The 12517-nt window shown below is 30.9% G+C and overlaps 1 protein-coding gene across 2 annotated transcripts in view; it reads right to left on the reverse strand.

Annotated features, from left to right (window-relative positions):
• Positions 1–12517, reverse strand: part of ABCB7 (ATP binding cassette subfamily B member 7) — a 59127-nt gene that overhangs the window by 33133 nt on the left and 13477 nt on the right. Inside the window, exon 2 of one of the 2 annotated variants that reach the window (XM_075377966.1) lies at positions 2877–3164. In XM_075377966.1, coding sequence (XP_075234081.1) covers positions 2877–3164 — 288 coding nt within the window. Of the gene's footprint in view, positions 1–2876; positions 3181–12517 lie in introns of both variants that reach the window. The other variant, XM_075377967.1, reaches the window with a different exon arrangement.

Below are 12517 nucleotides of genomic sequence, written 5' to 3' on the forward strand. Positions count from 1 at the left end.
AAAAGGGCACAACCAAACCATTCTCAACTTTAAAATTCAGTCATCCTAGTTATCTACTACCTACAATTAGTCTTGCAAGATTAATTTGAGTATATTCTATTTTTCCCTTATCTACCAGACAAGACAAAAACAAATATTACAAAGTATTTCGAAACTTCTTACTTTATACCAAGATTAATTCCATAGTTTTATTTACTAAGCAATAATATTAATAAATCAAAATTATATTTGTTGTATAGGAATGAATGTTAGACCAATAATTAAGCTCAAAAAAAGATTAGTCATCTTCATTAGAATACATAAAGATAATTTTTAACTGGCATCTACTGCTATGGTAATTTCTGAATAAAATAATAGCATGCAGTTTTTGCATTCAGTATTCTTAACTTCATAGTTTACAAGAACCAGTTTATTGAATGTTTATAGTTCCTAACTCTCAACCTTTAATTTCCAGGATGCTACTACCTGATACTCCAGATGTTGTGGAATAACCAGGTTGTCAATAGATGCAGTTTACTGTCTTATTAAACATGAAAAAATACTTCATTTAAAAACAGCAATAAATTTTCATTTGATCTAATATGTTTTACAAATAAATATTTGCTACATTTTATTAAAACTATAATATATCAAAAGATTTAAATTTCCAAAAAAATTATAACAGAAAATAAAGACTGATTGGCTTTTGAAGCCATAATAAATAAAATTCACCTTGATCATATAAAATTGTTTAAGTTCTGAAAACAATTTTTAATAATTTTTGCAGTTCAACATAAAAAAATTAAAAGTTAAACACACACACACACACACACACACACACACACACACACACACACACACACTCACACACACACACACACACACACACACACACACACACACACACACACACACACACACACACACACACACACACACACACACACACACACACACACACACACACACACACACACACACACACACACACACACACACACACACACACACACACACACACACACACACACACACACACACACACACACACACACACACACACACACACACACACACACACACACACACACACACACACACACACACACACACACACACACACACACAATGTATATATATGTATAAAATAATATTTTTTCACCAACACTGTCTGTAACGTATATCAATACTTTTAGCCATATTAAACATTTAGTTCAAATTTGACAGACAGTAATAAAGACAACTTTATTACATCTGACCAATTTATTTTGTTTGAAAATGCCAAAACGAAGGAGCTGCATTAAATTTTGCATTAAAAATGAACAAAGTGCATTGAAATGATAAAAAGGCTTTTAGGTATAGATGTTATGTTGACACAAAGATATGTAAGTGGTACAAATAGTTTTAAAAAGACTGTGAAGACATTGAAGATGATAAAATGTCTGGGATCTCTAACATATCAACAACTGATGAAAATATCAACAAAATAAAGAACATTGTGATTAATAAACTTTAAATCACTATTAGAGAAGTTACTAAAGAGGTGGCGAATCTTATAACTCATGTGAAACAATTTCGACTGATATTTTTGGTATGAAATGAATAGCATCAAAATATGTTCCAAAAGTTTATTGAATCTTCCATAAAGCAACAATGTATAAATACTGCAGGACAATTTTGTTAGATGATATCACTTGTGACTCAGAATTATTTAAATGTACCATATCAGGTGATGAGACAAAGGTTATCATATTGATACGAAGCTCTACTCCAAATGCAAGCTTCCTGAAGAACGAAGACAAAATATCAAGCAGAGTTCAATCAAATATTAAGGTTGTCCTTACTGTTTTTTTTTCGATTGCAATGCTATCATTCATTATGAATTCTTACTACAAGATTGTACAATCAACGATACTATTACTTAGCAGTTTTGCATAGGCCATTCCAAAGAGCTACAATTGTCTGTCATGTAAGTGATCACTACAAAACTCTTATGCACACTACAGTACATTATCCAACCAATGCCTTTTCTACTATCTAACTGAACTTTCATTTCCCTCTTCAATTTGGATCCCAGAATTATTTTTAGTATTCTCTTCTTCACATTCTTAATTTTTTGAATACATCCAATACCATTAAGAAAATAGCGTGTTATTGTGTACAGTAGTTCTGAATTCAATACTGTGCAATAATGTCTTATTTTTGCCTTAATCAAAATGGATTTTTTTATGGATGCTTTGGACAATCTATAAGCTAGTTCCATATAAATAATTATTATTTATTAGTTTAACTTTTTTATTATTTCTACTATTAGTTAAAAAAAACAATTCAACCTCTCTATTGACCTCCAGCATCATCTTTTCCATCATTGGGATGAATGAGTGTGTAATGCTACATCATCAGCAAGTCTTAAATGACAACTTCCTTCCATTTGTACTTATAGTTTACTACTACCAGTTCAACCCATTAAATATCTGCTCCAAGGTGCATTAAACAAATTAGGGAAAAGTAGATCTTGTTCTTTCACTGTTTTTTAAACATTGTAAAAAGTACTTTGTAGAGGATAGGAGGGGACTAAGAAATTAAAGTCCAGAAATAAAATGCAATCTTCGACAAAATAAATAATACTTCACTATAGACACTGAATTACATTTGAAGGAACACAAGTAGGTAAAATAGTTTTACAAATATACTCAAGAGATTGTTCAGAAATAAAAGGTTAAAGTTTATTTAAAACATCTTATGTTCGTAACTAAGAAAAGAAAAATTATTATCTCAATTTTTTGAAATTTTAATTTTTATTAGTTTCTTATTATTGAAAAAGGTCATACTAAAAATAAATTTAGATAATATTAATAAAGTAAAAAAATAATAACAATAAAAAATAGCTTACCGACCTGCGGCCAAATGTATGTAAGCATAGCTTTAATCATATCTTGTCCAGTAACTTGTCCATTTCCGTTTAACTTTAAACTATTCCTATCCAATCCAGATACTCCTGGATGGAAACAACTTCGTTTAGGTTGTTCAGCTAATGTAGTAATCTTCGTTTTTGTTTTTAAACCGCGATCTTGACCCAATAAAACACCCGCGTAGCTTCCACATAAAATGAATTTTTTTGAATCTAGAGTCTTGGTTGCATTTAGACTGAATTGTTCTTGATGTCTCCATGATGGACTGATGCTCTGAAAGTGAAATCATCTAAAAAGGCTTTAAAAAGAATGATACAATTATCATAACTGAAATTGATTTTTATTTTTTTAAATAATAAATAAAAACAATAAAATAAAAAAATGCTTAAATACTGAAAACTAAAAAAAGAACAGAAAATTTATGTAGAGCTCTCTTCCACCAACAGGAATATTCAATTAATAAAAGCAAACAGTAAACATTTTATTTTATTTTGCATTTTATATCTACTTAGTTGTCTAAAGTTGGATGTTTGTTTTACTTTTCCTATTGTTATGGAACAAAATAGCAGAACAGCAGTTCTGGTATCAGCGAAAAAAGTTAGGTACCAGAATTTTTTATCTTGTCAATGTTTTGAGACTTGAGTATTCACTGACTAATTTTTTTTTTAATATATATTCCAATTAGTAAACAAAAGATATCAGTGTATGTAAGATCTTGCTGTAAACAATTTTGGAATCCTAATTATGATTCTAAAATTATCTACACCTTATCATTTATCAGTCTTAATAAATTAATAAGCATCCAAATAATTTTTAATGTTTTTTTTTTTTATATATAAATACTACCTCTGATGCTGAATAATGAACAATAAGTAATTTTTATTTCAAGTTAACTTAAATAAATTAATTACAGAAAATAATAGCATTAATTCTACATTATAATATTAAATTACTTAATTTTTATTTAGTTATTTTCATTTCCTTCAGTTTCATATACCTATAATTATTACAATTGGGTAGAGTTTATTAAATAAATGTGGATTAATCCCCCCTCCCCCCTGAAACAGATTGGATTATTATAAAACTGTACCTCTTATTATTTTTACCTTATTATAATTTTATAAAAATATACAATGTATTAAAAAAAATATACAACCCCTATTTATATGGTAGGAAGCTTCTGTTTGAAATTATTATAAATTAAATAAATATATAAATATCCTTTGTTTCTATTATTTTCTTGCCAAGTAAAGTTTTACTGCTGAATTGTACAGAATGAATGATACTTTTATGTCGGAATGGAATGGATGACTTATTGATAATACTTTTAAAAATGTATTTCTTCATCTTCCATCCAAAATAATAGAGTGTATCAGTTATTAAATGGAAGAATAACTCTGAAATGCATTCTCTTTTTAAGTTTCAATTGCATGAACATACTGCCACTTTGTTAAAAAATAATATGACATGTTTGTATAGTACAATGAAATTATGAAACAGATTTTGTGTAGGTGAAGACATAAATAACATTTCACAAACATGTGCAGTTTGTATGCTGTCCCTAATTTGAAATCTGTCAGAAAAGGACAGATTTCCTAGTGTAATAAGTAAGTTGCTATCCACATAGTTTTCTCAATTGTGAGAAAGGCAGGGCGCACTGATGGTGTCTTCGTACTTACAGTATGGGCAACCGATAGAGGCTACATCAACAAATGAGATGATATACTGAATGTCTTAAGGACTGAGAGTGTTATCTTTGGGAGAGATGTAAACGTGAAGTCACTATTGTGATACAGGTTGGAGAGAGACATCAGAGGAAGAGGGGAGAAATTGGAAGAGCTGATTACACAATACTAGTTGGTTGTGTGCAATCAGGAAGGCGAGTCCCACTTATTGTTGCAATGTCGACGAGCAAAGATACTTCAAGGAAATGAACATCAACATAACACTGTCAAAAGTTGAAGTGGTAGTCAATTACTGGAAAGTCGAGGATGAAGGAAGAAGTGACCATAGGGTCATAGTCTTTGAGGTAGAAATTGGTACGAGACGTGAGAGAGTGCCGGTACTGGAGAGGAAGGTTGAAAAAAGTAGGTTCTAACTAAAAAGTCTTAAAATGAAGACAAGCCTGGATGTGCTACTTTTGTTCAGGAATTGATTGCCAAAATAAGAAAATGAATTTAGGATTATTGTATAACTGCATATCATTTTAGCATTAACATTAAGTTACAATTCGCCAAAACTTAGTGAAATATTTAAGTAAAAACGAAGGTTGTTTCTTAGTTCGTGCCACATTCTTTACCAAATAATCAATTATGACCATGAACAGAACATAAGAGACATCTTTCATTTTGCTTGTAAAAATATTAAGTTCTTAAAATCTGACAGTGGCAGAGAATGAAACTTTTTATTATTATTCTAAAATCACAATTACTGGAGGGAAGCCACCAAGATCAAATTTCTTTCTTAAAATATCAAAAATAAAGGCATGCAAGTAGTTAAAATAACAGTAAAGGAATTATTATTGCTAAATTCAATTGAGAACAAAAGGCACTGGAACCTTTGTTTGAGTGTTCTTAAATGTTTGTGGAGATGATACACTATCTGTGGCCTGAATTCTTGATACCAGGCAGTTGGTTTCTTCTTCAAGAGGCTCTGGCTGCTAAGAAGTAGTTGGGTCCAATAATTTTTAAACCAAAACAAAGCATGTATCATCCACCTTATTCTCCAGAGTTTTCTTTCTCCAATAATTTCCTGTTTACAAAACTAAAGTTACTGTTAAAATTTTTCGGCACAGCTGAAAACATCAAATAGTATGTAGCACTGGGTTTTAAGACCATACCAGAAAATGTTATCTCATAAAACTTTCTATGACAGAATTAAAAAATAATTGCGATAAAATTACAAAGCATTAAAGTAATAAACAGATTAAGAGATGTGCGAGTTAAATTGCACCAGCACTCCCACAATAAACAAAGATAATAGATTAAGCAAGTACAAAACAGTTAAAAGTTACAACAATTAGTAAATGAAATGAAATGATGCAATAAAATCTCACCCCTTGCTGTGAGTCCAATCTGAAACCAACTGAATAAAAAACTGACCCAGCCATTAGAATGTTTTATAGGTTGAAACACTTTTTAACTGAAATAACTACAATGAATTGAACAATATCATCATATGGTGTTCTGCCTGTTGACAGGTCCCTGGTCAAAGAAAAGAAAGAATGGAACAGAAACAGATGGAGACCATCTCTTTCTGTTCCATTTTTTCTTTTCATCTCATCATAACCTTCTCTACCTTTTATCTCATTTATTAACTACAGCCTCTTCCTTCCACTTCTTTTTTCTTCTTCAATGGAGCCTTCAAGAACCTTTGTTAGAATTTATTATTCTTTTTCCCCTAATTATATGCCTAATCTAGTTTCCTTTTCTCCTTCTGATAGTCACCAATATTGTTCTATTTCCATTTATTCTTCTTAATACTTCTACATTACTTACTCTGTACACCCATTTTTTCTACATCCTCCTCCAGACCCAGATCTCATAACCCTTGATCTCGCCTTTTTCCCTAGTGTCCATGTTTCACTACCATACAAAAGTAGACTCCAAACATAGCATTTTACAAATTTCTTCCTCAGGTTCAGATTCATGTTATTGCAGAGTATGTTTTCTTTCTAAAAAAGGCTTCCTTTGCCATTGCAATTCTCGTCTTAATCTCTTCTTTACTCCTCCAGTCTTCAGTTAGTATTGTCCCGAGACATCTGTATTTTTTATTTGTTCAATTTTTCCTTCTGCTGTTACAACACCCATATCTTCCTTTTCATTCACCTTCATAACTTTCATTTTCCTCGCATTTATTTTCATCCACTATTCCTTCATCCCTACTTCCAATGTTTTTATCATTCCTTTTAATGTCCGAGTGTCAATAGCTACAATCAGCAGATCGTTAGCAAATCTAACACAATTTATATTTCTTTCATTTCTGAATGCTCCTTTTTGGCCATCCAATTATTTCTTTCAACATTTCCTCAACATAAAAGGTAAACAGTGTTGGTGATTAACAGCATCCTAGCCTCACTCCTTAGCCTAATGCCAACCAATTTGTGAGATTTTCATTTATTTTCACAGCTAAATCTTCTACGTCTTTACATTCTTCTTTTAGTCACCTTTCCCTAGCTTTGTGTTCTTCTCAACTCATTATTCAATCTTTTGACAGATTGCTCTGTTGTATTCTCTCTCTTTATTTTTACATTTTCTTTTTTCTTCTATTTTTTGTATCATTTCTTGTGTTGCCCAAGGTGCCTTCATAGAAGCTGATTTCTCTGCAGCTTCCCTATAGATAATTTTATCCTTGACCACATTTCCTCTGCTGGTTCATTTTCCCTTTTATCAATTACTCAAGATAATCGATAAATGGTAAATGCCTTTGTCAGCATTTCACCCACTTTTACTCTCCCTACACCCTCTAACCCCTCTATATTCCATTTCTTCACCTTCATTACAGTGTGAATTCTTTTTAATCATTTCCATAATTAAGAAAATAAGATCACTTCCTATGTCGGCTCCTGAAGCCCATCTGCCTTTTACAACATTCCTATATATTTTTTTTTTAACCAAAGAATGATCTATCTGAAATTGAGATCAATCTGTTGATCTTGTTCAAGTATATCTTCTTTATTTATGATTCTTAAAAAACATATTCGCAATGAATAAATCCTTCTCTTTGCAAAATTCAACCAGCATGTCTCCTGTTTCATTTCGGGTTCCCAATCTGAACTTTCCCACTGTCTTTCCATCTTTGCCTTCTTCCATCACTAAGATCCATTTTTCTGTAATTACTTTACAGCAATCCTGTTCATTTTCTAATAACTCCTCAATGTCATGTTACATCTTTTCAGTATCTTCATCCTTATATTCCGACATTGGCATGTACACCTGAACTATTAATAGATCTTTTTGTAGCATTCCCAGTCCTTAAGGCCATTACTCTACCATCCAGAGATAAATTACTTTTTGTACTCTTCTTTTTTAGTCTTTTTTGTACAACATTTTTTTAGTCATTCCTACTCTGTTTTTTCCTCTTTCAATTCCTGAGTAATATAAGGTAACTTCAGCACTTCTCAACCCTCCTCTTCCTTCCCATCTAAGCTCACTTTTCCCTACTATATCCATTTTATTTATTTTTACCTCTCCAAGTTTTCCTACTTACCTGACGACAATAATGTTCCCACACTCCATGTACCTATTCTCACTACTTTGTCTTTTCTATGACACTCCTTCAGCTGCTTCCCCAGAGATCCAAATGGGAAGCCATTTTACTTCCAGAATATTTAACAAAAAGAAGATATTACCATGGTACCTGACTAGGAAAAAATAATTCAGTAGTATTTCATTGCCTTTTGTATCCTAATGCTATTGACTTCCTATTAGGAAGTTTCTTCTGCCTTTGGGGGCAATTTCTCACCCCTGGGGGTAATAGAATGCCCCAAACACCTACTGTGCATCCACTCTCTGAAAAGGTCATAGGCACTTGAAGGGACAAAGCTTCTTATCCTGGGAGCTGTTCGGTCCCTTTATACAAGTTTCTAGATGAAGCCTTACATACAAACCAGCTTTAATATACAAAATCATTGCTCGCTCTCTACCACAGAAAGGATGATTCACATTGATGGTCACCATATGACAATCTGACATAACTTTATAATTCATTTTTACTTTTTTAAGGAGCCCAAAGAGATAATATTTAATATAACAATATAACTTTTTGTTTTTATTTTGTATTTTAATATCTCAGAAGAGAATATATTTAGACAGAATGAATAGTTAATAATGAGAAACCTTAAATTTAAAATATTTCAAAATAACAAAATATGATTTGATTTTTTTTTAGTAATGAACTGTCCTTGACTGTACAACTTGAACAATGAACAACTTGACTGTCACATGAAAATTAAATAAAAAATTAAATAAAATTCACTAAATATATAACATCTAAAGGTCCAAATGAAAATGCTAATTTGGGATGTTTGTACATGTCATTTTTCATAATTGTCATTAGGTTCAACTTCAGCTACATTTGTCTCCTTAAACATTCATGTGAAAACTAGGGACCATTACACAAATTCAACAAACTTAAAACAAACCAACATATTCACCACTGTCAATGCTGTGTATGTCAATATGGTAACTACTTGATGTAGCGATTCTAAAATCTCATCTTGGTCTGGTACTGATTGACCAAATATACTCTCATAACATTAAAAGCAAAACAATATATTATATTAATAATATTATTATTATTACATCATAATAAATACATTTAATATGTATGTGTTAATGAGTTATTATTAATATATTATATTACATATATATTCATAACATTCATTATAAGCAAAAATAATAGAATTTAGGAATTCTAAAAAAAAAAATAGACTTTTCAATGGATAACTCCAGATATTTTACATCTAAACTACCATTACACTACTATGTATAAAATATTTAGAACAGAAAATAAAAATTTCATTAACACCAAACAGGATTTAACACAAAAGAAACAGAGTACACAAATATTTTAATAATTCTAACAATTATGTAAAAATAACTTTATTAACATTATTCTTTCTGCAGACATACAGAATTAAAAATAATAGTAAATCCTTATTTATCTACAGTCAATGGTCAATAACAGAGATTTGGTGTGGTTAAATGAAAATACATATAAACTAGAAATAAGTTGAATGCACGCCTTCAATTTTTTTAATTATTTGTAAGACTTTTTCCTGCACAATTTAAAATGTTTCCAAGAAATTAGTTCTCATAATCAACAATCACAGATAAATAAAATTGTAAATAAACAAATATAAAAATAAATTCAAAAATTAAATATAAAATTACATTAAAGTCATATAAAATAACAACTTAATATAATTTTAATATAACAAATTTCTTACAGAAACCATTTTTTTACACTTATTTTACTTAGATTTTTTTTGATGTTGTGGTAATCACAACTTAAACAGAGATAGTAATTAAATATATAATAAAAAAATGATTTTTTTAAAAAATAGCTAGTATAAAAAACTATACTAGTTTAGTATATATATATAAATTCATGGAACATCAAACAGGAAGGAATAAACTATTCTCCCCAAAACAGAAAAGAGTTAATTAACAATAGATAGGGTTGGATTTTTAAAAAATATATTGTTACAGAGAATTTCCTTTTTGTTACATAACAATTAATCACATCAAATAATTATTAATTTTACAACATTAAAAATAAATTTACCAGATTACAGTATGTACATATATCAGTACAGTATGTACATATATCAAATAAATCTGTTACTGATTACATCTTTTATCATCATTTTTTCTTAACTAAAAGTAATACACATTCAATTATAAAATTCAAACACACACACACACTTCTCTCTAAACTGGCTATGTCCTTTGGTTTTCATGATTTATATATATATATATATAAATCATGAAATATATATATATATATATATATATATATATATATATGCGTGTGTGTGTGTGTGTTTATTATTTTCATTTTAAGTGATTATCTATTTATTAGCATGACTTTACTTTTTACTTTATTATCTTTAAATAAGCCTTAAAAAAATAAATATTAACATAATTATTTTTTTCTGTATTATTCTTTAAATATTGTCTCTGTATATATGTCACTCCCATTAGATATTCTTCTGGTGAACAAAGTGCAGAAAAATCTGTGTTTTTTTTTGGTGTACAATTTTGTTGAAGATCATGTTGGGTTTGTAAGCAAGAGAGAAAAAAAGATGGTACTACTCTGCTAAGGAAAAGTAATTGTTAACTATTTGGTGAGTTATTTCACGGTTTTTATCTTACTTCAGCAAAAATTTGCGAGTTGTACTTACAATCAATTCTTACTTATTAAGTATTTAGAAATAGCACATGCTTTATGTTAAATTGATTCTACCCTATTACAGTATAAGTGAAAGTAAAATAATGTAAACATTTTTCACTCCTACCATTCCTTCACTTGAGACAGTATTATATTTGGGAGCTTTAATGCAGTATTCTCCACTATGTTATTAAATAGCTTTTAGTTTGAAAAACACTTATTCCTTAAGAGTAATTCTCAACTTGCATCACTATAATTACCTCACTTTCTTAAAATGGTGTAGCTATTACATTAAATTATTCAGGTTTGCATCAACTGTCTTATTTTATGCCGAATTGAAGATTTAAAAATAAAATCTGGCTAGTGATTAACTTTTTAAATTACCCTTTCAATTGATTTAGAGAATATCATACTTACGAGGTATGACAATAAAGAAATGAGACTGATTTTTCTTTGCAAGATGTGGCAACCCCGCAGCTTGCATAGGCACACAATCTTTGACCTTGGTCTATAAGCTACTTCTAGTCCAAGCGGCACATTGATGCAACTGCTCAGTCGTGAGTTGTGCTGTAATAAGTGAACACGTGTTTGTGTCTCTCGTCACAGAAATGAAACCGCAAAATTTTGCGCAACGGTATGCCATGTCTTTTTGTGTTAAATTGGGTGAAAACGCGACGTCAATTTATGGTAAGCTTCAGAAGGCTTTTGGAGAGGAGGTTATGTCAAGAGCTCAAGTTTTTCGGTGGCATAAAATTTTTAGTGAAGGCAGAACCAATGTTGAAGATGAAGACCGCAGTGGACGATCATCAACCTCACAGACAGATGTCAACTTGACCAGGATGCGTGAAATCGTATAATCTGATCGAAGATTATCCGTGAAAATGATTGCAGAAGAACTCAACATCATTCGAGAAACGGTTTGTCTAATATTAACTGAAGATCTTGGTATGAGAAAGATTTGTGCAAAAATGGTCCCCGAAAAACTCACACAACAGCGAGAAACACGGAAAAATGTGGCAGCCGATCTGTTAGAGCAAACGGAAATCAATCCAGATTTGTTGAGCCGTGTTATCAATGGTGATGAAGGTTGGTTTTTTCAATACGATCCAGAGACAAAACGCCAAAGTTCGCAATGGTGCTCAAAGGGATTACCCAGACCAAAAAAAGATTGCATGTCAAAGTCAAAAGTGAAATGCATGCTTGTGTGCTTCTTCGATTCCAAGGGAATTGTTCATAAAGAGTGGGTGCCTCCTGGACAAACAGTTAACCAATATTTCTACAAAGAAATTTTAGAAAGACTTCGTAAACGAGTTCTTCGTGTCCGTGCCAACATTGCTGATAATTGCATCACTATAATGCGCCATCCCATACTGCTCTGTCAGTACAGCAATTTTTAACCTCAAAACAAGTTTTAGTACTACCACAGCCACCTTATTCACCAGATATCGCTCCGTGCGACTTTTTTCTATTTCCAAGAGTCAAAATGGCGGTCAAGGGACACCATTTTCACAACACAAGATGTCCAAAAATCTGTGACGAGGGTCTTGGAGAATATTACAGAAGATGAGTTCCAGAAATGTTACCATCAATGGCAGAAGCGCTGGAATAAGTGTGCACAATCAGAGGGGAACTACTTTGAAGGAGACAACACTAAACATGACTAAAACGGTAAGCAACATTTTTTTCACATCAGTCTCATTACTTTATTGTCGCACTTCATATATATATATATG

The sequence above is a fragment of the Lycorma delicatula genome, chromosome 10 (assembly GCF_047948215.1).
Source record: "Lycorma delicatula isolate Av1 chromosome 10, ASM4794821v1, whole genome shotgun sequence".
NCBI lineage: Eukaryota > Metazoa > Arthropoda > Insecta > Hemiptera > Fulgoridae > Lycorma > Lycorma delicatula.